Raw genomic sequence first — 25,465 nt, 5'->3', positions numbered from 1 at the left:
AAAAAGGTTGCGGGGAAATATAAAATAACCAAAAAAGCAGAAATGAGAAATCAAACACAATGGAGGCTGTTTCAAAGAAAACCACTATTTATTTACAAAGCTTAAGAATATAATTGATTATACTAAATCTTTAAGAACATGTCAAATTATTTTTGATATGTTATATTTCAGAATATAACATATCAAAAATAATCAGGACATTTTAATAACATTTAGGAGATTCCGATTAAACTGCTTAAAGGGTTAGACCTTTAGCTATTCTACCAAATCTATGTATAGTGAAGCAGGGGCTTTTTTGTTATTGGGATTTGTTTTTCTTTTTTTAAACAGCGTTTTTTTGTTGTTGTTGTTGTTTATTTTTTTAACACACACTTATCTACTTAGTTTTCAGTAAGTTTAAACCCTAAAGAGATACAACATCCACATGGATTCAGTGTCTGATGGCCTCAGCAAGAAGGTTGCTTTGGAATTTGGCATGAACCATGCCACTATTTCCACGGGCACGAGTAACATTTCCCCAGACTCTTCTGGTTTTGTTCAGTTCGCCACTAGGAGTCACTGCGTTGTTCTCTGCTTTGTATACATGAGCACATCTCTTGTCCGAATAGAATTCAGTTTCATCTCTGGCATAAACACCTTCAATTTTAAGAAGGGAAGCTGTGCGCTACCTCTGATTTTGGAAGACTCTGCTTCTAGCCAGCAAAAAAATAGCCTGGATTACAACCTTCCAGACATATTTGCTGTTTTAGAAGTCCTATTCCCAGCATACCTTTCCAGCTTCCAAAGGCAGCAGAAAGAGAAAGACCATTTGTTTTTAAATAGTATACTTGCATGGTAAAAATTTCAAGTACCAAAGAGGATATATACTAAAAAGTTTGTTTCCTGCCCATTCCAGTTCTCTAGTCATGCAGTCCCCTTTAATACCTATAACCATTGTGGTCAGTTCATGTCTATCCTCCCAGCATCTCTGTATACGCAAAATCCACATACCAATTTTTTTGTTGTTCAGTTTTTTAACCACATAGTGTTCTTTCATATTCTCCTTAATATAGCTCCAGTTGTTTTCTATCAACACAAATATTTACCTGTTTCCATTTTTTGGCTACATACCTTTCGGTTCAATATATTATAATTTATTTAACCAGTTAGATTTACATTCTTTTGAGGTTTATATTTGTTGGAGGGAGATGCATGGTGATTTACAGTTCTTACTATTTCATTTGCTCCTGAAAATAACATTGTGGTTGTTGACAAAGCAAGTATTATCCTTATTACTACATTTATTAGGAAAGAAACGCTTACCTGAACAAGGTGAAAGAGTTGGTAAGCATCAGAACTAGGGTGTGAACCCAGATGGTGTTAGGGTTATTTACGACTGAGCAAACTATAATATATTGATGTCTTTATATAACATTTTATGCCAGAATGAGTTTTGAAGGCACTTTAAAAAACATACAAAAGTAGAAAATCTATAATGACTGAACTATAAAGCTAAAAGTAAAGTTAGCATGTATACATTAGCATCATACCTGAGACTACTTCAGAGACTGCCATTAGAAACAATATCAGATAAAATATGGGTTCACAGATGGAGTAAGAATGTATATAGTGGTACATGTTGCTGTATATTTTAGGTTTATTGAGGTTGAAATGCAAACTAAACACTGCTTCAGGTAGCTGTAAGAGTGGTGGAATTGTTGCTAATGTTAATTTATCAGCTTAATGAAGCTAAAATGGTTGTATTACTATAAGAATCTTTCATCTTCTCAGCATGTGAAGCACTTACTGAGTGGGAATATCTGCCACCCGTTGGACCCCGCCCACCAAAAGGATTTGTGGGGCTGAAAAATGCTGGTGCTACTTGTTACATGAATTCTGTGATTCAGCAACTCTACATGATTCCCTCCATCAGGAATGGTATTCTTGCAGTTGAAGGCACAGGTAGTGATGTTGATGATGATATGTCTGGGGATGAGAAACAGGACAATGAGGTAAATTTTATTTAGCATTTTTGTTTTCTATGTTTGAAATTCTGATGCCAAATACTGTTCTTTCTTAGTGTTGTACTTTGACCTATTGAAATAAATTTGAAAATAAAGCTAGAATCTCCCAGTATGGATTGCTGCTTCTTGACATAATATAGTGTTCACTATCTGCTAGACTTTAAACTACAGTTCAATATTATGATAGTTTATGTTAATGTACTCACTTGTTTTGTGTGTGAAAAGTGTTTAATATAATTGGAGTTTGTGTAATGATAAGAATCTTAATTTTTAATGTTTATATTTTCATTATCTCCATTAATTTGTGCCAAATTGTATACTATGCCAGTTTCATTATGCATGCTTGCTTTTACATTTCTCCCAGATCAATAGCTCTTCTTGCTTAAGTAACAAACTTCTCTCTACTCTAAATGTTACATGGTCTTGTGACAAAATTTAGGCTGCCTACTGAGTATCCAATGCAGAGTAAAGCTTGGAAAGTTTAGGTTGTAGCTGCAGATTAGTTGACATAACTATGGCATGGTTCTTTAAAGAAGAGAATATGGCAAAACTTAAGTTATGGTCACGTTTGTGTCCATCCTCTATTTCTTTATTTTTATTTTACCTTTTCCTGTTCATAGTGTTGGTGGAAACTGAAGAGAGAAGCCAGAATGTGTTCCAGTTGTAGTTAATATCTTGAAATGGGTCTTTCCTCATTTCCTCTCTCAGTCACCAGAACTATTTGCTCTGGGGTAGTTTATCATTTATAGAGTTTCTGAAATATAGAGTTGCCTCAACTATTCCCCAGAGCTACTGAACCATATCAACCAGGGATTGGAGTCTGAACATGTTTACCTTTTTAAAAAGCTTCATAGGGGGGAATGCTTACACCCAAACCTGGTTAAGAACCACTGCTCTGAGTGAAAATTGAAATTCTAATTCTGTAGCCTGTCACATTTTTGGAGATACCTAATTGTACGAGCAACAAGTAAATGAGGCAGACAAAATAATACAATTTCAATGAAGGTGTCCCACCTTGGTTGTCATGGTACCCTCTGCTATATGTTGTCTTGACACCCCCTGCACTGTAGATTTTTGGGGGGTTTTTTGGTTTGGGTTGGGATTTTTTTGCTTATGTACTTGTTTCCTTCCCTAGACTGTAAGTTTCTTATGGACAGGGACTAGATATTGTTTATTTCTATATTAAAGGTCTAGACACAAATCTGCAGCCACCGTCTCTGTGAATTTGACTACATTAGGAACCTCATATAAGTGGAATAATACCATATTTGTCGTGTGTGTGTGTGTGTGTGTGTGTGTGTGTGTGTGTGTGTGTTTATCTTTTTGTAACTGGCTTATTTCACTTAGCATAATATCCCAAGGTTTTTCCATGTCCCAGCATGTGTCAGAATTTTTTCTTCCTTTTTAAGGCTAAATAATATCCCATTACATGGATAATGCCACATTTTATATATCCATCAGTGGACACTTGGGTTGCTTCCACCTTTTGGCTATTGTGAATAATGCTGCTATGAATATGAAAGTACAAATACCTTTTTGAGACCTTTCTTTTGGTTCTTTTGGGTGTATACCCAGAAATGGAATTGCTAGATCATATGGTAATTCTATTTTTAATTTTTTAAGGAACTCTTTCATAGTGGCTACACCATTTTACATTCCCACCAACAATATATAAGAGTTCCAGTTTATTTCACAAGTTTTAAATTTTCATGAGGTCCAGTATGTCTTTCTTTTGTTGCCTGTGCCTTTGGTGTCATAGTCAATAAATCATTGCTGAATCCAATGTTATGAAACTTTTACTCTGTGTTTTCTTTTAAGAGTTTCATAAATTTAGGTCTTACATTCAGGTCTTTGGTCTGTATTGTTAATTTTTGTCTAGTGTTAAGTGGGGAAGAGTCCAGTTTTATTCCTTTGCATATATGGATATCTAGTTTTTCAGCACCATTTGTCGAATAGTATTGCTATTCTGAATATATATATTTTAACGAATGTTTATAGTTCTGAGTACTTCATATATATTATCTCATGTAATCCCCTCAAGAGCTACATGAAGAATGTGTTATTCCCATTTACATATGAGGAAACTGAAGCTTAGAAAGATTAAGTAAGTTGTTCAGTTAGCTTATAACCTGCATTTGTGTCCAGTTCAGTCTAAGTTAATCACTATACTCTACTCTGCTGTATTATCTATATTATCTACCTCTCCGATACAGTTATTCCTTTATGACAACTCTTTTGTGAAATGGTGTGGATAAACACTAATACTGTAAATTAAAATTTGCAAGTTGAAAGTTAAGTGTTTTGGAAATAACAAATGATCTATACTTCTATTTATTCACTAATTATTTGGCATTTGTCTCAACATATTTTACTATAAAGTTAGATTAGCTCATTAATCACATTTTTCGGTTTCTAGAGCAATGTTGATCCCAGAGATGATGTATTTGGATATCCTCAACAATTTGAAGACAAACCCGCATTAAGTAAAACAGAAGATAGGAAAGAGTACAATATTGGTGTTCTAAGACACCTTCAGGTCATCTTTGGTCACCTAGCTGCTTCTCGACTACAGTACTATGTGCCCAGAGGATTTTGGAAACAGTTCAGGTAAACTATGGATGGATAGTAATAGGGATACTGCTTAAACCTTTGTTAACATCTCAGGACACTAACATTAAACTTCTAAAATATATGTCAGAAGGCATCTTAAGTTTAATATTAAGCAATAGTAATATTTAAACTTTATTTCTTAGTTAGGTTTTTTTCTCATTGTCTCCAAAGGAGGAAGTAGAAGTGTCATGGTAAGGAGAGGCAGCATTCTTTATTGTCTTAAGATGTTAATAATTTCTTATTTTTGTCTTGAAAACTTCTAATAGACACAGAAATAAGGAAAATACTATGAACCCTTAGGTATGCATCACCCAACTTCAACAGTTGTCAACCCGTGGCCAGTCTTTTTTAATCTATAGTCCCATCTAGTTCTTTCCACATTGCTTTGAAGCAAATCTCAGATACGTAGTTTCATCAATAAATATTTCAGTATGTATCTCTAATGTTTTTTTAAAAACATAACCATATTATTATCACGTCTTTTTAAAAATCCTTACTATCTTTGTCAGTGTTTGAATTTACCCACTTATAGTTGTTTTTTACTGTGTATTTTTTGAAATTAGGATCCAAATGAAGTCCATATACCACAACTTTTGCTTTACCTCTTGAGTCTCTTCTAATCTTTTTTCACCCTTGCAATTATTTGTTGAAGGAAAAAAAAGACAGGTAGTTTACCCTATAAGTTTTCCCACCATCTGGGTTTTATTGATGGATCCCTGTGGTATTTTAGTAGTTTTCCTCAGTCCCTTGTATTTCCTGTAAATAGGTAGTGAGATCTAGAGGGCTTACTCAGATTTAGTTTTGTTTTTTTTTTTGAAATGGAATAGGCAAGACTACTTCATAGGTGGTAGTGTTTATCTCAATGAGGAGAAGACTAAATGTCTGTCTCTTATAATAATAGCCATTGATTGTGATTGCCTAAATACAGTATTTCATTAGGGTTACAAAACAGCGATACTCTGATGTTCTTTCTTCATTTATTAACTAAAATAGATCTATAAAGTATATGGGTATCCTAATATACAATTTTGTAGGAAAGCAGGGATAAATAACTTTTTTTTTTAATCTTTAATGATACCTTGCTCTTACTTTTACTCCATTTATTTTACTTTTTAAAAAATCATTGCCGATTGTGCCATGCACTGTATATACCACAGTACAACCATATAAGTCTTTACTGTGTATAAAAGAGGCTGTGATACTTCATAGCAGTGGGGTTTTTAAATAATACTCCTTTGAATCCATTCAAGGTATCTCCCAGACTGCTGAGCATAGAGGAAGCAAAGGGTCACCTGATACTGCTACTGTGGTCCACCTTCCTGTCTTCAATCAGAGAGCTCTCCTTCTCCCTACAAGGATACTACTTAGATTCCTTTTGCAACCACTGCTTTATAGTAGAGTGACCTCCCAATGACTCGCCATATGAATTCCTCTGATTCCCCTAAGATTACCCTACTTAATCCATATTGTTGGCTTGCATATTCCACCTTCCTTCCCAGCTCTGCTTTTGCCCTTTCAGTCCCATCACCCAACACACCCCTCACCCTCATCTTTGACTATTCCAGTTCTTTCTTACCCTAACCTCTCTCACCTCAGCCATAAGACTTTTAGCATTTGTTTTTCCTCTTCCATTACTTGCACACGCTTTTTGAGCTTTTCTCTTAAAATTTGTCATTCAGTTACAGTTTCTGTCTTAAAATGTTTTTGCATTTTTGACTTTTCAATTATTCCCTATCCTAAGTGGATCTTGCCGTTTGTCTAGACTAGAACTGTTAGACTATCCACGCTGTAGGCACGTTATTATAACTTTCATTTTTCATTTCCAGTCTGGTATCCTGAAAAGAATCACAAGACTTTTCTTTGACTATTCCATTTCTTTCTTCCCCTAACCTCTCTCACCTCAGCCATAAGACTTTTAGCATTTGTTTTTCCTCTTCCAAATTACTTGCACGCTTTTTGAGCTTTTCTCTTAAAATTTGTCATTCAGTTACAGTTTCTGTCTTAAAATGTTTTTGCATTTTTGACTTTTCAATTATTCCCTATCCTAAGTGGATCTTGCCGTTTGTCTAGACTAGAACTTTTAGACTATCCACGCTGTAGGCACGTTATTATAACTTTCATTTTTCATTTCCAGTCTGGTATCCTGAAAAGAATCACAAGACTTTGTTACCTCTTTGGTTGTCTTAAAATAATCCCCCAAAGTTGTCATAACTTTTATGGCACTGAAAATTTTGAAGAATCTAAACCAGTTAGTTGTCTTGCAGAATGTCCCTCACTTTCTTTATTTGTGTGATTATTTCCTCATGATTAGATTTAAGTTACATGTTTTTTGACAAGAAGACTATGTAGGTGATATTTGTTTCGCATTGAAAGCACATGGTATCAGTTTAGCTGATTATTGGTGATATTAACTTTGATCCTTTGTCTTAACATATCAATTGGAAAGGTACCTTTTCCCTTCAGTAATTAATAGTTGACTACATGTTTAAAAGTATCAGTTGATTACAATTTGAGAGCAAATAGAGTGGATTGGTGTCATTTCCAATAATGAAATGATGATATATTTGATTTCAAACTCACTATGTGTAAATTTCAAGTAGACAATAGGGATGAGATTATTTGCTACATAGAAAAAAGCATTACAAAAGAATTTATCAGAAGACATTTGTTTCACTAATGTTATTTAAAATACATTTGTTATATCTCTCACTTAGAATAAATTCGCTTCTATTCTTTATGTGTATTAATCTCTAAATACGAAATTAGATGTCATTGATAGTTTCCAGCAATGATTAGGTTTTAGCTATATCGGTTTTCATAAGAATTGATTTGCCTCACTTAAGTCCTCAGATTATTCAAAAGAGATCAACTCTAAAACAAGTCAAACCTTCTCTTTTCACTTGGAAAAATCAATTTAAGAGTAAATAGATATTGTCTTGGCATTGTATCTGTAGTCCAAAATTTAAGCAAAATAAAAGAAATATAATAGTAATTATAACATCTATATGAGATCCACCACCCCCATTTTAATAGCGTCTTCAGTTGGATTCAAAATGCATGCATATACCATATTACCTAGAGCAACCATCCTTCTTGGAGCTATACTGTCCATCAGCCACACCAGTAGTATCATGGTAATTCTTCCCCGCTGGACTATCACTCTTTCTCTCTCCCCTACTTTACTGTATATGTTAAGAGCATTTCTTTCTTTCTACTTCCTTATGTAATTGAGGAATAAATCTCAGTTTATATACTGTCATTTGTGGTTGTATTGCTTTTTTTCCTGAAAAATATGTTGTATATATTGTTTTAGAAATGTCACACATTACAAATTTTATTCAATTCATTTCATAGGCTTTGGGGTGAGCCTGTCAATCTACGTGAACAACATGATGCTTTAGAATTTTTTAATTCATTGGTGGATAGTTTAGATGAAGCTTTGAAAGCCTTAGGACATCCAGCTATGCTAAGTAAAGTTTTGGGAGGTTCCTTTGCTGATCAGAAGATTTGCCAAGGCTGCCCACATAGGTAAGTGCTAATTACATATTTAAAGTGTATGTTGTACTATTTATTTACTAACAAAAATAAAATTTTTACTAGTAGTTATATATAAAAGTGGGGTGTGCTATCGATTACTAAATACCTGAGACTAGCTGAATTAAATACTGTGTATACCTTACTAATGTGGGAGGGTTTTTTCTTGTTTTTGTCAAATAATTTGGTTTCTTTTACTCCATCAGATTTCACTATTTCATACTCTTACATTCTTTTGTGTATAGTCACTTGTGGGGAAATAAAATGGCACTTTGCATACATCTACAGGTGTTACTTATAAATTTGTCTTTTATAATTAAAATTATGTAAATACAGTAAGTTTAGAAGATGACAGACATGGAGTACTATTTCTTATACAAATGAAAGACTGACTTTAAAATAGCATTACTTATTGTCGTTATCCTTAAGTTATGTTTTCTACACAAAATATAGTAAGAGTTGACTAAACAAAGTGGTTTTTCTTTTTTTTTCTTTTTTTTTTTACTTAAAAGGGAAATTAAGGTCTTTTATTGAAAATAGTCCAATACCTGTTGTGTGTGTATGTATTTGGTGGAGGAGCTTCGTTTTTGAACATAGGGAAATGATTGGTGAGGAAAAATAATATATAAATGAGAAATTCACATAGGTTCAACAATTCATTCAGAACAACGGCATATAACTTTGCATAGCCTAGGCAACCTGTGGTTCTTTTGAAAGATGTTTTGCATTAAGTGGACAACAAAATTATCATTTATACTTCTTGTTTTTAATTAACTGATAAAATAGCCAACTTTTGGGTCATCTGTTCTTATCAGTCATTTTTGGTTTAAGACAATTTCAAATTTACTTGGAAATTACTCATTTTCTTTGCTAAGTGAAAATCCAGAGAGCATGATCTTAAGATCCCTAAAATTCAAATACCTACTCTACAATTAAACTAGTCTTGTTACATGCCAGAAGTTTACATAGAGTCCCAACTCTGTTTTAGAGCATTATTTGTCTAGAACGACAGTTAACACACTGTGGACCATATTTTTGTAAACATTTATTGGAACATACCCACTCCTTTACTTTCTGGCTGCTTTCACTATAACAGCAGAGTCGAATAGTTGCCACAGAGACCTCACAACACAAAAAGCCTGTAATATTTACTCTCTGGCCTTTTAAATTTTTGCTAACTTCTCATTTTAGAATGTCTTTTTAAATAGTCAAAAGATCTAACTTTTTTCTCTTGTATGGGTAGTTCCCTGATTATAGTAGCAATTTGCTTACTACGTGCTTCATGTTCCATTCATGTCCCTTATAAATGCTTTTATTTATGTACCTATCTTTTTTCCTTAACTAAATTGAAAAGTTCTAAATATGAGGAACTATCTTAAACATTGACTATCCCACAGTGCTTTTCACATGGAAGGTACTCTCAATATATTTGTCAAATGGATAAGTTTGATGGTTGAGACTGTATTCCCTACATCATGTGTTAGAATTTATGGATATGTCTTATCAGAAATCTGAAAATTCCTTTGGTAGAAAATTACCACAGGATGAGATTCTGGCTCCTACTCGGATTGCTTTTCCCCTATTCATTTGCGTGTTAATGAATTTGTGCTTAAGTAAGGTTTCCATTAAAGGAGGAACATTTAAAATTCAACCCATTAATAGTTTCATATACCCTTTTCAGAACTTGTTGAATTCATATTTTGGCCTTGGCATGAATTGCTGTCTAAACATGACAGTGGAAGCAGCATGATAGAGGCTATAAAGAGCTTAAGCTGTGAAGCCAGACAGACCTGCCTTCGAAACACCATTTATCCTTGTAATCTTGACCAAATTAACCTTTCTGAACTCTACTTTCCCTCACCCCTAAAATGGAGATGGTGCTATTTCTGTAATAGGTTTGTCATGAAGACAGAGAACCTTGTATATATTTTTGTGTGTGTGTGTGTAGGCAACTTAATGTAGTGCTCAGTACAGGATAAGTGACCTATAAGTTGTAACTCATTTATTGGTAACACTATGGTTTATAGGTTTTGTATTATATTACAAATATTGCAAATGTGATTTTCATTAACTTCATAACTAAATAAAATCTTTAGAAAACTAAGGAATAAATCCTTTTTGATAATTTCTTAATATCTTTAGATACGAATGTGAAGAATCTTTTACGACTTTGAATGTAGACATTAGAAATCACCAAAATCTTCTTGATTCTTTGGAACAGTATGTCAAAGGAGATTTATTAGAAGGTGCAAATGCATATCATTGTGAAAAATGCAATAAAAAGGTATGAATTGTCCAGTTTTGTTTAAAATAATTATGATTATACTTAATGAATTTGGAAGACATCGATTCTGTTTGTCCTTAATATTCATCTTGCTTTGTTATAGTGGTAGCAAAAAGGTAGTTAAGATGACAATTGATTTAAAGGTTTGCCAGGGAAAGAAGATTGAGAGAAAGTAGTGCCAGAGGACTAGGGAGAACAGGTAAGAGTGAGTCATTTTAGAAGTCATATCATAGTAGCTTAATATCACATTCTCTTAATCTGAGTTACAAAGACACTTTCCATCCATACTCAACCAAACTGCTATTGAACTCCTCAAAACTACAGTCTTAGAACTATCATTCATTCTCTTATGTCCGGAGTTAATTGTCAAGACCAAGAAGTTTGCTAAAACTGTTGATTACTTCAGTTAGCCACATAAGGTTTCTTCTACCACCTGTGTTTTTAAACCATTTGCATCAGATTTTTAGACCCATCTGATTTAGTCTTTATGTAACAGCCATTTGGGAGAAACAGTTTACACATACATGCAGTAAAATATCTTTCTGGGCTCCCAAACCCTCTCACTTCGAAGTCACCTGTGTTGTTTTGACTTTACATTGCACTTACAGAGCTATTAAAGTCTAGAGATTGAGTTGGTGAGCTGTAAAGCCATACTGCCTGCCACTCACAGCTGAAATGAGGCAAGTTACTTAATCTCTCTGTTAACCCCTAACCCTCATCCTTAAGGTCAGTAGTACCTGTCTGAGATGGTTGAAAGAGTTGAATATGTTGCTACTTGGGCAGCACATAGCATATTACTGGGTACCTAACAACCTAATAAGTATTAGCCACTATTACTGTATTTCTTCAGTTTGCTCACAGCAGACCACATCCTAATTAGAGTAATAGTAAATAGCAAACAAGTAATGGTGATTAGATGGCAATGACAGTATAGAAACCATACAGCAAGTAATGTCTGTATCACTAATTTTTGTAATTTGTAATAAATGGCATCAGCTAGTTCCATATTATTTTAGTTAACATTTTTAAAAATATCATCTGTGACAAATACCTTGATTGCCTCCGTTATCGTGTATTTGTTTACATATGATTTCAGGTTAGTCTTAAGAGAATTTAATAATACAATTAAGTTGTTTTTTTTTTTTTTTTTATGTGGCTTATAAGAGAACATCTAGTAACTTGCTTTCTTTGTTTTAGGTTGATACTGTAAAGCGCTTGCTGATTAAAAAATTACCTCCTGTCCTTGCTATTCAACTAAAACGATTTGACTACGACTGGGAAAGAGAATGTGCAATCAAGTTCAATGATTATTTTGAATTTCCTCGAGAGCTGGACATGGAACCTTACACAGTTGCAGGTGTTGCAAAGCTGGAAGGAGATAATGTAAACCCAGAGAGTCAGTTGATACAACAGAATGAACAGTGTGAAAATGAGACAGCAGGAAGCACGAAATACAGACTCGTGGGTGTGCTCGTACACAGTGGTCAAGCAAGTGGGGGACATTATTATTCTTATATCATTCAGAGGAATGGTGGAGATGGTGAGAGAAATCGCTGGTATAAATTTGATGATGGAGATGTAACAGAGTGTAAAATGGATGATGACGAAGAAATGAAAAACCAGTGTTTTGGTGGAGAGTACATGGGAGAAGTATTTGATCACATGATGAAGCGCATGTCATACAGGCGCCAGAAAAGGTGGTGGAATGCTTATATCCTTTTTTATGAAAGATTGGACACAATAGAACAAGGTGACGAGTTGATAAGATACATATCAGAGCTTGCTGTCACCACAAGACCCCATCAGATTATTATGCCATCAGCCATTGAGAGAAGTGTACGGAAACAAAATGTACAATTCATGCATAACCGAATGCAGTACAGTTTGGAATATTTTCAGTTTATGAAAAAATTGCTTACATGTAATGGTGTTTACTTAAATCCTCCTCCAGGTAAGTTTCAAAAAAGTATTTAGCTTCTTAGTAATAAAGCATAACTTTTACTTGCAGGAATTTTTAGCAGGCATTAACATGTTTAGTTTTTTACTTTGGGTTGTTTTTAAAGTTGAATTTCAGATCACTTACCTTTGAGCGTTATATGTTGTCTTGCTATTTGGAAATGAGAGCTTTTGTTTATTGTAACAATTTGTTTTTGATTCAAGCGTTAGTTTGAAATGGTGCTTTAGGAGAACTACTACTAAGAATTATTTTATGAGTAGCCTAAGAGGGGTTTTAACAAAGTTAAGACTTCTGAAAATTAGTGGAAATGCAGACTTGTTTGAAAATGGGGCTTGGACATAGAAATTTGATTTTTTTTTTTTTTTGGTATGCATTTTATTTATAGGGCAAGATCATCTGTTGCCCGAAGCAGAAGAAATCACTATGATTAGTATACAGCTTGCTGCTAGGTTCCTCTTTACCACAGGATTTCACACCAAGAAAATAGTCCGTGGCTCTGCCAGTGATTGGTACGTTGCTTTGGATTTTCATTTCTATTACACTGACATTTAGTTTGGTTCTTTAATATACTGCTTTATTTTTTCCAAACCATGATAATCTTGTTTCAGATTTGGAATGCATAATAAAACTCTTGGTAGTAATAGTGAGAAAAATCATATTAAAATAGTTTCTTAGATTAAATATGGCCTTTTATTATTCAGAGGTGAGCTTTTGCTTCTCTTATTTTATATCATATCTTTGACATCCTGTACAAAAGATTACAGGATGATAGTTAAAAGTCTAAAATTTTTTTATCAGGAAATTATTATGCTTTAGCTTCGATAGATTAAATTGTGCCATAGATTAAAAGGGTAAAAAATTAAAATGAGTTCTTCATATTTCTAATTGTGAAAGTATAGAAGCCATTATAATACCTCAATTTAACAATTTTCATTTATTCATCCAGTAGTAAGATATTTAAAGGAAGGAGGGGATATTGTTTTCATCATTGAACCTAAGAAGAGTTTAGTAATGGATTTATAGAGGACTTTACAAGATTTCATGTATTTTGTCATTCTTTGAGAATAGACCAAGTCATAGCATTCATCTATCATTTTAATATTAGTATTAGAAGCAACCATTGATGGTTCTGTCCCTCCAGTGGTAAAAAGGTCTTTGATTTTTATTTGGTTCATAGAGACCAATCCCTTTATTACAGCAAACAGATTACTGAATTGATACTCATAATTTTTTGTGTGTGTTTTGTCTTAGGTATGATGCATTGTGTATTCTTCTTCGTCATAGCAAGAATGTACGTTTTTGGTTTGCTCATAATGTCCTTTTTAATGTTTCAAATCGCTTCTCTGAATACCTTCTGGAGTGCCCTAGTGCAGAAGTGAGAGGTGCATTTGCAAAACTTATAGTTTTTATTGCACATTTTTCCTTGCAAGATGGGCCATGTCCTTCACCTTTTGCATCTCCTGGACCGTCTAGTCAGGTAATTGCCCAGTTTTCTTTCCAGTGATTAATTGTTTACAAATTCTGTTTCCTGGAAGTTTAAAGTCATAATTTTGTGTGCATCTTTTTGATATGTTTACCTAACAAACGTGTATGCATGCGCACACACTGCACAATCTGGCGTCTACGGGTTCCATTAAAAGTACTTCACAGCAATGAATGGTGGTTATTGGCTCTTTAAAAAATGGAATTTTCTCTGTTAATTCATTTATAGGAAGTGGCTTAATTATACACTTACTGTTGCATGGATTATTTTTAAAGTTTTTTTTAAAAAACACTTCCATTTTCTAAAAAATTAAAATAGTATGAACACTCTATAATGAAATTCACCTTTGATCTTCATTCCCTTTCCTAACAAGCAACCCTTTTTAATTCTTTTGTCATCAGTCCTTCCAGAAACATCTGCCTATATTCAACAAATGTATGTTCATGTCCCTTTTTTATGCAAATAGAATTATATTGTACCTGCACCTTGTTTCTGAAAAACAGCTAATGTTTTATCCTTTACAGGCTTATGACAATTTAAGCCTGAGCGATCACTTACTAAGAGCAGTACTAAATCTCTTGAGAAGGGAAGTTTCAGAGCATGGGCGTCATTTACAGCAGTATTTCAACCTGTTTGTAATGTATGCCAATTTAGGTAAGAATTTAAGTTTTCATGATTCTGTTTTAATGTGTCATATTAAGTGGTGAAGTCATTTTAGTCAAGTGATAAGTTATAATGTGGTCTAAAATGGAAACAATATTCCATAAAACCTATTACGCATTTTATCTGAAACTTTTTTCATTGCACTTTTCACCTTATATTTTATAGTTATATTCCTGTGTCTTATCTCTGCAATGGACACAGGTCAGAATCTCTGTCTTAACCATATTTTCATTTCCTGAAGTGGTGCCAGATCTGTCTTGTTTTTGAAAATACTGATTCCTAGGCCCCATCCCACACCAACTGAATCAATTCTCAAAGGTAATTCAAGAAATCCACTTTTTCAAAAGACCTCTAGATGGTTGTGATACTCACCAAGTTTGGATAAAGGACTTAGTACATAAGTTTTTGTTGAAGTAAACTAAATTAAAGGTGTACTATAAATATTCACTTAAATTACCCTGTTATTCATGTTATTACCCTATATAACACCACTTTTTCAAAGGAACCTACTCTGACATCACTTGATGATTTCAATGATTCCATAATACTTACCTTAAAAGTGTGCTATACTGTCTTATCCTTACTCTTTTTTTTTTAGTATATGTGCTGCCAAAATGAGCACCTAACTCTTATTTTTTATAGTGTTCAAGTTTTTTTTCCCCAAATATATTGCAAAGATCAGAGCTTTGCACAGTAGCACTAGGTAAATATTTCTTAAATGAATAGATCAGTAAGAGTATCATTAAAAATCCTTCCATTATCATTTTGGTGTTTGTTAATTGGCTAGGAGTTGGTGAATTTTCTATGATTAAAATTATAAAGCATGTATCAGTCAATGAAGTGTTCGTACACTGAGCCTAAAATGACTGATTTATTGAGACATTTCAGTTAGTGTCTTAGTGATAATGTATATTTGGGCCAGATTTGGAACTAATTGGAAGACTTAGTTTTGAATAACTTCCTTAAAGTTAAAAAATAGTTTAAACCTCTTATATCCAAAATTATGTTCTATACCCAAACATCCCTGCCATTCTAGGTTTTTTGTGTGTAAATTTTCTAATCACCAATTGATCTGTCACCCTTTTAACATTCTCTTTTCATGCTGGAGATATTTGGTTATTCGTAGCTGAGAAGGAAGAGAATATAAACAAGCATAAGTAGAATCTATTTTAGGCATTCACAAAAATCCAATATTGTTTAACTCCCTTTTTCGATACTGCCTATTCACAAAGCATACATCATTGGTTTATAATGTAATCTAATTAAAAATTTTTTCCTACTAAAAACAAATACAAGTCTATAAACTTTAATATGAAATTATAAGACCAGATATGCTTTGGGGTTCCGAATTGTTTGGATTTAAGAAAGATAAGGCAGTGCATATAACCTGCATCATGTAACATTACTATAGCAAGGGCCAAGGTATCACCTTAATCATACACAATATTTCTACAGTAAAACATGAATATTCACAGTGGGAGGGGATAAATGAAGGCTGTAAATAGCCTTTTTGTCAGTTCAGGCCAGATTTTCCCACCAAACACACATTTTGACACCAACTTTATGAAAGAACGTTATATTTATAAAAGCTCTTTGAATATCAGGATTTCAGATAAAGGATTGTGTACCTGTATTTATTATACTTATTGGAATGTAGCGATAAATAAGAGTCTATTGTCTAATGAGATATAGAAACAATTATAATTTTCATAAAGTATATTAATGGCTATAATAGAGAAAATACAAGTTACCATGGAAGTACATCATAGGGGTACCCGACCAGATTTTGGTAATACGGGGTCTTTGATGTAAGATTGGGATGATAGGAGTGGTGAGCAGGATTCTCTGATCATTATTGTGGCAAGTCTTATGAGGAATTCTGGGTTTTATCCTTAGGGCATTGGAGAGCCATTGCAGAGTTTTGAATAGACATACTTCCTAGAAAGATCACTCTGGCTATATATAGTGCAGAATAGGTTACAAGGGAGTAAGACTAAAAATTGTTAGCAGCAGTCCCAAACATTTTTGGCACCAAGGACCAGTACTCCTATGAGAATCTAAATGCCTGATGATCTGAGGTGAAGCTGAGGCAGCGATGCTAGTGCTGGGGAGCAGCTGCAAATACAGATGAAGTTTTTCTGGCTCCCCGGCCACTCACCTCCTGCTGTGCAGCTCGGTTCTTTAAGAGGCCATGGACTGGTACCCGTCCACAGCCCAGGGGTTGGAGACCCCTGATTTATGGGCAGGAGATTGTTGTGGCCTGTGCTCGGGAACTGGCAATGAAGGGGGTACTAGTGGACAGTTTCTGGTGTTTTTTATTAGAGGTAGAATCTGTAGGATTTGGTGATTGGATATTCAGGAGCATTGATTTTTTTAAGAGACAGAGAGAGGAAGGACTCACAAATGAGATCAAGAAGAGGTAGAAAAGACATAAGAGGAATCAAAGACTGAGAAAGTAGTTACAGTTTGAGGCCTATTCCTTAGCTTTATACCAGGAGAGGGGGCAGAAAGCAAATTAGTATAGGTTGAGGAGCAGGAAAATGAGAAAGCAGAAATACTTAGGCATCTTTTTCAAAAGCTTAGTCGTGGAAGAAAGAAGAGACAGGCAATTTATAAAAGAATTATTATTTTTTATCTCTAGGTAATAGAAAGTGTTCATCTTTATGCTCAGTATGATTGTAATGTCATGGTCACTGTTGAACCATTTTAATTCTTAGATCCAAGAGTACTGATTCAGTAGATTTTCTCTTCTGGTTAAATAATTCTCTAAATACTAAGTAAAAGTTATCTTCTGATCATAAAAATTATAGGAAAATATTTTAGATAGCTATTATGAACCCTGTAATATCTTAATTTTTCCGGTCACATAATAATTATCCTTCTCTTCCCACTTCTCCCTTCATTGTAGGTGTGGCAGAGAAGACACAGCTTCTGAAATTGAGTGTACCTGCCACCTTTATGCTTGTGTCTTTAGATGAAGGCCCAGGTCCTCCAATCAAATATCAGTATGCTGAATTAGGCAAATTATACTCAGTAGTGTCACAGCTGATCCGCTGTTGCAATGTCTCATCAAGAATGCAGTCTTCGATCAATGGTAAAGCTGAATGTTCCATTCTTTACATTGGTTTTAAAACACTGCTGGCCATATATAGTACCTAATTGAAAGTAATTTTCAAGATGTTTAATTATAAAACAAGTCTGAAGGTTTATGCTTTGGAATATTTTATATTGAGTCCTGCATTTTTCACATGTCTAAATGGGATCATTTTCTGTCTGCTTGCTGCTGAGATTGATAACTTGTTTATAAAGTAGTTTAAGAATTGACTTTTTATATCAGAAAATGCTAGTGTTCACATTTAAATTTTGCATTTTATCATCTGGTCATTGGTATATCTGATCATTGTAATGCCTAATATTATTTTCCTTGTCATACTTAGGAAACTCAATTTAAAGTGTTACTTTTCAAAATAAAATAAAATGTTATTTTTCTAAAATAAAATCATAAACTATTATATGGTGGAAGCTATGTATTATGGAGAAGCCTTTTACTTTTTATTGATGACAAATCTGTATTCTAGGTAATCCTCCCCTTCCCAATCCTTTTGGTGATCCTAATTTATCACAGCCTATAATGCCAATTCAGCAGAATGTGGCAGACATTTTATTTGTAAGAACAAGTTATGTGAAGAAAATCATTGAGGACTGCAGTAACTCAGAGGAAACCGTCAAATTGCTTCGTTTTTGCTGCTGGGAGAATCCTCAGTTCTCATCTACTGTCCTCAGTGAACTTCTCTGGCAGGTTAAAAGACAATAAACATTCATATGTCCCTATAATTTGTTTTGTTATTCCTTTAAATAAGTTATTCACCATTTCTTACCTGTTTTTAGGTTGCATATTCCTACACTTATGAACTCCGACCCTACCTGGATCTGCTTTTGCAAATCTTATTGATTGAGGACTCCTGGCAGACTCACAGGTAGAAACTCTTTTTTGTTAACTTGCCCAACTTTTAGACTAACTAAAATGGCTAGTCAGCACATATTTTTTACCTCTTGGAATTCTAACAACTGTTTTATTTAAACAAAAACTTAAGAGTAAATAAAAAGTTCTCCTTCTCACAATTTTATTTCATTTTTTGTTTTCTCTCATTGCCCAAGTTGCATACTTAATATACTTTTTCTTGAAATTTTTTTATTATTAATATTATCATTAAGAAAAACTAGCATAGGCTTTTTGTAAATATTTTAGGATTAGATTATATAAGTTTTAGAATTAGTCACAAGAGATAACATTTTGTTATCTAAAAATGGTCTATAGATTAGGGTAGTTACATTCTATAAAAGTCACCTTGGACACTGAATGAGCGATTAGCAAAGCATTGCTCCTAGGGATAATATAGCATTATGTTTCTGCAAGCTTCTGGTTACATTTTTGTCAACCAGTCAATATATAACCTTTTTTAAATGTGTTCACTTTTAAAGACACCTTATTTAATATATCTTGCTGACTCATTCAACAATGAACTCAAAATAACTCATGTCTGAACAAAGTTTATCTAACACGTGTTTTCCCTGCAAAACCTTCTTGGGCTTAGGAACACTAGACATCACTCAGCACTATACATTTGAAAAAGATGCCATTTTAAACAGTGATCAACAAAAAGCACAAAAATGTGGAAAAGGTGTCACTAAATAGACAGCAAAAAAGACACCTGCCATTCTGCTCATGACCTCAAAAGCACAAGTGTCGATTCTTTTGCTGTTAAAAATAAAGTTCAGCAAGTAGGCAAAATCATCAATATGGAATCTGTGAATAATGAGCATCAACTATAATGAGTTTTTCAGAACATGAAAGGTTCAGAGGGTTTTTGTTGTTTTAAGAGCACTTATCCAGCTTCACTGTCCCTCAAGCTTCCTCCAGAATTCTTCTGTTTGGTTTTTTACCAGAAAGGCTTAATATATCTTTAATCCCAAGAGAGTTATACAGATGATGATGAACTATGGAATGACACCTCTGCCAGATTTTATAAATTCTCTACCCACATGGAGGATAGTATAATAGTTTGTTTTGAGCAATAATTCATAATCTATATAGCAGACTGCCTCCTATATGTCAATATAATAATTAAAACATAAACAAGTTCTATAACAACAAAATGCTTAAAGAGAAATTACAATCTTGAGTTTTAGTGGGGATCGCAAATGCCAGAATTCATGAATTCATATTTTCAAAGTATCTCCAAAATTATCATGGATTTCAAACCGTCAAGTTAATGTAAAAATGGCATTTAACTGGAATCCATTTTTGTGATACACAAAATTTAATAGTTCCAAAACCATAGCCATTTATTGTGAGCACTATCCAGCACCCTTTTCAATATGATTAAAGGATTTGAAACTTTTCTTAAGAGTTGGTTTTACAGGTTTTTAGGTAAAACTTTTTAACAATAATTATATTGTATATATACATGGAAAAGGTTTTCTGTGTCTTTGAGAACTTGCTAGCTTAAATAAATAATGACTATTCATTGGGAAAACATGAGTTGGTTTTAAGGGAATCTAACCTCTACCGTTTTCTTTTAAAAATATTTTAAGTATTTATAGTTTTAAAACCAGTTAGTCACATCTTAGCTCTTTTGTTCACTAGAGCAAATCATAATGGTAAAGGCACAAGTGCTAGATTAAACCTGGAAAATTGACTTCGTATAACGAGATTAGTAAGATATGATTATTATGGATCACTGGCCCAAGTTTGAAAATAATTTTCTCATAGCTTTTTATTCATAAGCAGTGTTCGAATATTTATGGAACATCTACTATGTGCCCGGCACTGCTAGGCATTGGGAAACAAGGCAGGCAAAGATACATTGATAAAAATGGCATTTGAAAGCAGTTAATACTAATGGGAAGAAAACACGGTGTGGCAGCAATAATAGCTTAGCACTTCATTTATCATTTGACAAAACTGAAGATAAAAACAAAAGAAAAACAGATAAACAGTGCAGTGGTTTCGATTAAACAGCAAGAATCCTGTACATGGTTGATTATTGGGTCTGAAGTGATTAAACTTTGCAAAATTACTAAAGTTGTGGTTTCTAAACAAAACATTTTATGACTGTACATAATCTCCCCTCCTCCCCAAAAATTGCATTTTGATTTGGAACATTCTATTAAAATATATGGCGTACATAAGGTTTTTTAAATTATAGACTGTACAGATAATCATTTATTGAGGTAAAATTCACTTAACATAAAATTCATTTTAACCATTTTAATGTATACAATTTAATGGCTTTTTGTACATCACAATGTTGTGCTACCATCGCTACTGTCCATCTCCAGAACATTTTCATCATCCCAAACTGAAACTCTATAACCGTTAAACAATGACTTTCCATTCTTCTCTCCTCCCAGCCCCTATTAACCACTGTTTTTTCTGTGATTTTGCCTAAGTACCTCATATAAGTGTAACCATACACTTATTTATCCATTTGTGTCTGGTCTATTTCACTTGTCTTCAAGGCTTAATCCATGTTGTAGCATGTGTCAGAATTTTATTCCTTTTTAAGGCTGAATAATACTCCCCTGTATGCATATATACCACATTTTGTTTATTGGTAGGTGATATTTTTAACACAAAAGAAACAAGGCACATTTTTGCCCCATCAATCATTTTTTAAATGTATATTGTAGAGAACAAAAAATTGTTGGCTATATATTGTTCTGTTGTAGTTCAACAAGAACTGAAATGAAATCATTCGTATTTGGCAAATCAGCCAAGTTGTAGTACTGTTAGTGAAAATTGCTTGGCCTGCCACATATTCTCATTAGAACTCAAGTTAATTTTATACTTCCTAATTATGTCACTGGATTCTATCTTCAGAAATGCAGTTTTATAAAAGGAACTGATGTGAAGCAAATTCTTAAGTACAGCAGTCATAAACTTAGTTGTTAACTTTCATTTTAAAAGTTCGTATTAATCTTAGTGCCCTGAATTCACTTCTGATCAAGTATTTGAATGAACATACAGAGCAAAAATCATTTTGGATTGGTAATAAGTTGGTAAGAGCACAAGATTGCTAGGTGGCTGTATGACCTTGGGCAAAGTCATATATCTTCTCCGTGCCCATTTTCTCATCTGTTCAAGGGTTTAATAACTATCTACTGTCTAGCATATCTGGTTTTCTTTCAGAATTCATAATGCACTTAAAGGAATCCCAGATGACCGAGACGGGCTGTTTGACACAATCCAGCGCTCTAAGAATCACTATCAAAAAAGAGCATACCAGTGTATAAAATGTATGGTAGCTCTCTTTAGCAATTGTCCTGTTGCTTACCAGATTCTGCAGGTGAGGGGTTTTTCTTATAATTTTGTAGAAATCGGAATCAAAATTAAGGATTCTGTTTTTAAAGAATAGAATTGTGAAAATTTGGAGTTGTCATTTTAAGTTAACTTTTAAAAGTATTCTTAAACCTTTTACATCTATAGTTTTATTTTCTTTTGAAGGGCAACGGAGATCTTAAAAGAAAGTGGACCTGGGCAGTGGAATGGCTTGGAGATGAACTTGAAAGACGACCATACACTGGCAATCCTCAATACACTTACAATAATTGGTCTCCTCCAGTGCAAAGCAATGAAACGTCAAATGGTTATTTCTTGGAGAGATCACATAGTGCTAGGATGACACTTGCAAAAGCTTGTGAACTCTGTCCAGAGGAGGTAAAAAAAGCCACCAGTGTGCAGCAAATAGAAATGGAAGAAACCAAAGTAATTCTTTTCTTTATAGGCCAGTGTTTATATATTGATAATGTTGCATTAATTTGTTTATCTGCAGTAAAAGAAAAGTTGTTAGTGGGTCGGTTTTGTAGATTTAAAAAAAAATTATTTCAAATAGAGAAAAACTTGAATTTGCCTACATAATTCTTTTATCTTTAAATATTTAAAATTAGGAGCCAGATGACCAAGATGCCCCAGATGAGCATGAGTCACCTCCACCTGAAGATGCCCCATTATACCCCCATTCACCTGGATCTCAATATCAACAGGTAAATAGGGGTCAGTTTGTGTTTTTATTCCCTAGAACCAATTTTTATATTTTATTTATTTATTTTATATTTTATTTAAAGGATGGCTAAATTTTATGTTGTGACTTTAAGGCAATAGAGGGATTAGTTTGATTAGCTTTGGGGGTGTGATCCAAAGAGGAATGGTTGCAGTGGGGTCATGATGCGGCATGTTTGAACTTGCCCCTGTGGTGTTTTCCTGGTCAAATAAGTGCCCCTCTTATACTAGTACTGAAGGTCAGTAAAACCGTGATAATTCATGTCAACATAAAATAATAATATATAGTACAAGGATTATGGTCACATTTCCTATTCGGCTAAGTCTGCAAATGGGTTCTGAAGACATTAAGATAGGGCAAGGAAGGAAGAATTTCTTGGTTACTTAGCCTAACCAAGTGACAGTAGAAATTGTTGGGGGAAAAAAGTTAAGGATTTAACAAGAGTTCTATAAAATTTCCTATAAAATCAATAACTAAATAAAATTACGAAGAGACTTTCTAAATGAGAGCTTCTCTTTCTAAAACCCGGATGTGAATAGTTTAGATCTTTTGAGTCAATTCTAGACCCCACCCCAGAGCTTCTAATTCAGTAGGTCTGGGGTGGGATCAGGAAAATATCCATTTTTAATAAGTTCCCAAGTGATGCTGCCACTAGCCTGGGAGCCATACTTTCAAAACAGTTATTTAAGGCATTTTTTCTGATATTTCAGGGTAGAAGTGGAAGCAAGTTGGTTAAAAAATGCATATTCATTATGTTTATTTTCATAATACAAATTACAGAAAATAAACCCTAAAATCTTGGTTTGGCTGGTGGGGATGTATAGAAAAGTAAGGGTTCAGTGGTTTAAAAGATTAAGGAATCAAATCTATAAGGAGAAAAGTTACTTTTTCTCAGCATGTATATTAATCATGACTTGTTAATCCATTAACTTCTTCTACATTGTTTTGTTTTCAATAACATTCTGTGTTATGGGTGATTGCTCATGCAGATCTCATGATCAAATCAATCAGGTTTAGCATATGGAAGTTTCAACATGCTTGGAAGACTCAGAATAGATGTAGTCTATCTAGCTCACAAATCATTTTCTGTGGATATTTTTAACCACTAGCAATAAGTGGTTATGATCCCTTATTTGTCAGACTTGGGTCTAAATAATTTTTAGCACTAAAAATCACCTTGGCCAAAGATTTATGCAGACCTGCACTGCTCTTATTTGAGATTTTAGGGTTTGCATTTGGGCTAGCTTTTCTTTCAAACCAATTATCTTTTTTCACTATTAGGCCAAGCATTTTTCTTATTTGTAAATCCCAGAAATAAAAGAAGTGTTTACGTTTTCACAAACTTTGGTCCATGATTTAAGATTAACATGAAAAATTTTAACGTGCATATCTCTTCTCCCCTCCCAGAATAACCATGTGCACGGACAGCCATATACAGGCCCAGCAGCACATCACATGAACAACCCTCAGAGAACTGGCCAACGAGCACAAGAAAATTATGAAGGCGGTGAAGAAGTATCCCCACCTCAGACGAAGGATCAGTGAAATGCACATAATTGACTGGTTCCATCAAGACTGTGCACCCAGGCCTTACAGTCCAACTTTTTTCTGTCTGGCTAATATTTAAAACTAGAAAAACTATTCCTAATCAACATGGAGTGGAGAGTTTATTCACTGTCTTATCTGCAGAAATTTGCTGTCAATATATAACCCGCCTGCAGTGGAAAGTGTATAGTGTTTTGTAATAAATGGCCTGATGCTAATGTGTAAATGGCAAAGGTGTATATAGTATATTAATGTTTGACTGTTAATTCTTAAGCAAGAAACTTTTTTCTTGATGAGACTCACAGATCTTCAAAAACTACAAAAGTTAATTTTCTTGTTATACCCATTGCACTCTGCAGCCAGTGTTGCCTGCCTCATGGCAGTTGGATCAACTCCTTTACAAAAACAAAAAATAAACCAACAGCAACAAAACAGCCCATCCATGTCAACCACACCAATAGTTTTATGTTAATTCTTTGCCACTGGAGTCAGTTTTATGATGAGCAATGTAAGGCTGGTAACCTTTAAATTATTTGGTTGATGTGGAAAATTGGTGATGTAACATTGTTTCTAGATCTTTTTCATTGCCTTTTTATTCTGATATTAGGTTAATCATTTTGAAGCTATAGTTATGCTGTAACATTTAGCATGGCTTCACACCAGGTTAGTGTAGCCAATGAGGAAAAAATTACCATAATGACAGCAGTTGTCCTAGTGTGACAGCTGTGTTGCTCAGAGCTTTTCCTTCTTACACCTAGAATATAAAATAGAAAACAAGGGGAGAAATGAGACAACAGGCAGTTTTCAGTTAGTTACACGTATGTTGCTTACATCTAATATTTGACAATTCAGTCTTGGGTGGGATAAAGAAACTTAAGTATCAGTAATGGAAATTTTAAAAGATTTAAAACAAGCAAAATTTTCTATGCCAGGATGCTTGGAGCATAATAGAAGACTGTATTTGGTGTGCTTGTTTTGTTTCTTTGGTAGAGCTTATTAGGTGAATCTTCTAAAACTTTTCTTCTACTGCGTCCCAGGGAAGTGGAAGTCCTCAGAATCCCACAGGACATGGTGCACCACTGCACCAAGATGTAAGGCTGAGTTTCTGCTCAGTCACAATTTTACTTGAAAGTAAGAATTGTCCAAGTTCCGTTTCCATTATTCCAAAAGTTTTAACGTTCAAAGCAGTCTTAATTAAAGAAACTACTGGTTAGTTAATAGAATTGAGGTAACAATTTCAGAATAAAGATAAGGAACTCATCAGTCAATACTGTATTTAAAAGAGAATTGGTAACTTGAATGTGTGTGATTTTTTTTTTTTTT

The 25,465-nt window shown here is 33.9% G+C and overlaps 1 protein-coding gene across 7 annotated transcripts in view; it reads left to right on the top strand.

The window, feature by feature from the left end:
- The window catches only part of USP9X (ubiquitin specific peptidase 9 X-linked), a 118,030-nt gene extending 92,638 nt beyond the window's left edge, over window positions 1-25,392 (top strand). For 5 of the 7 annotated variants that reach the window (XM_025051335.1, XM_025051332.1, XM_025051333.1 and 2 more), the window contains 15 exons: window positions 1,771-1,991; window positions 4,420-4,610; window positions 7,968-8,141; window positions 10,290-10,431; window positions 11,629-12,382; window positions 12,774-12,897; window positions 13,640-13,865; window positions 14,396-14,525; window positions 17,443-17,628; window positions 18,113-18,333; window positions 18,423-18,511; window positions 21,727-21,883; window positions 22,042-22,302; window positions 22,485-22,580; window positions 24,005-25,392. In XM_025051335.1, the coding sequence (XP_024907103.1) occupies window positions 1,771-1,991; window positions 4,420-4,610; window positions 7,968-8,141; window positions 10,290-10,431; window positions 11,629-12,382; window positions 12,774-12,897; window positions 13,640-13,865; window positions 14,396-14,525; window positions 17,443-17,628; window positions 18,113-18,333; window positions 18,423-18,511; window positions 21,727-21,883; window positions 22,042-22,302; window positions 22,485-22,580; window positions 24,005-24,142 (3,110 nt within the window). In that variant the 3' untranslated portion in view covers window positions 24,143-25,392. The remainder of the gene's footprint in view (window positions 1-1,770; window positions 1,992-4,419; window positions 4,611-7,967; window positions 8,142-10,289; window positions 10,432-11,628; window positions 12,383-12,773; window positions 12,898-13,639; window positions 13,866-14,395; window positions 14,526-17,442; window positions 17,629-18,112; window positions 18,334-18,422; window positions 18,512-21,726; window positions 21,884-22,041; window positions 22,303-22,484; window positions 22,581-24,004) is intronic. The other 2 variants (XM_006918252.3, XM_006918250.3) reach the window with 1 other exon arrangement.
- Window positions 25,393-25,465: the final 73 nt, after the last annotated feature.

The sequence above is a fragment of the Pteropus alecto genome, unplaced genomic scaffold (genome assembly GCF_000325575.1).
Source record: "Pteropus alecto unplaced genomic scaffold, ASM32557v1 scaffold28, whole genome shotgun sequence".
In the NCBI taxonomy this organism is placed as follows: Eukaryota; Metazoa; Chordata; class Mammalia; order Chiroptera; family Pteropodidae; genus Pteropus; species Pteropus alecto.
Note: the sequence above shows the minus strand (reverse complement) of the source record. Positions and strands in the feature narration are given on the sequence as shown.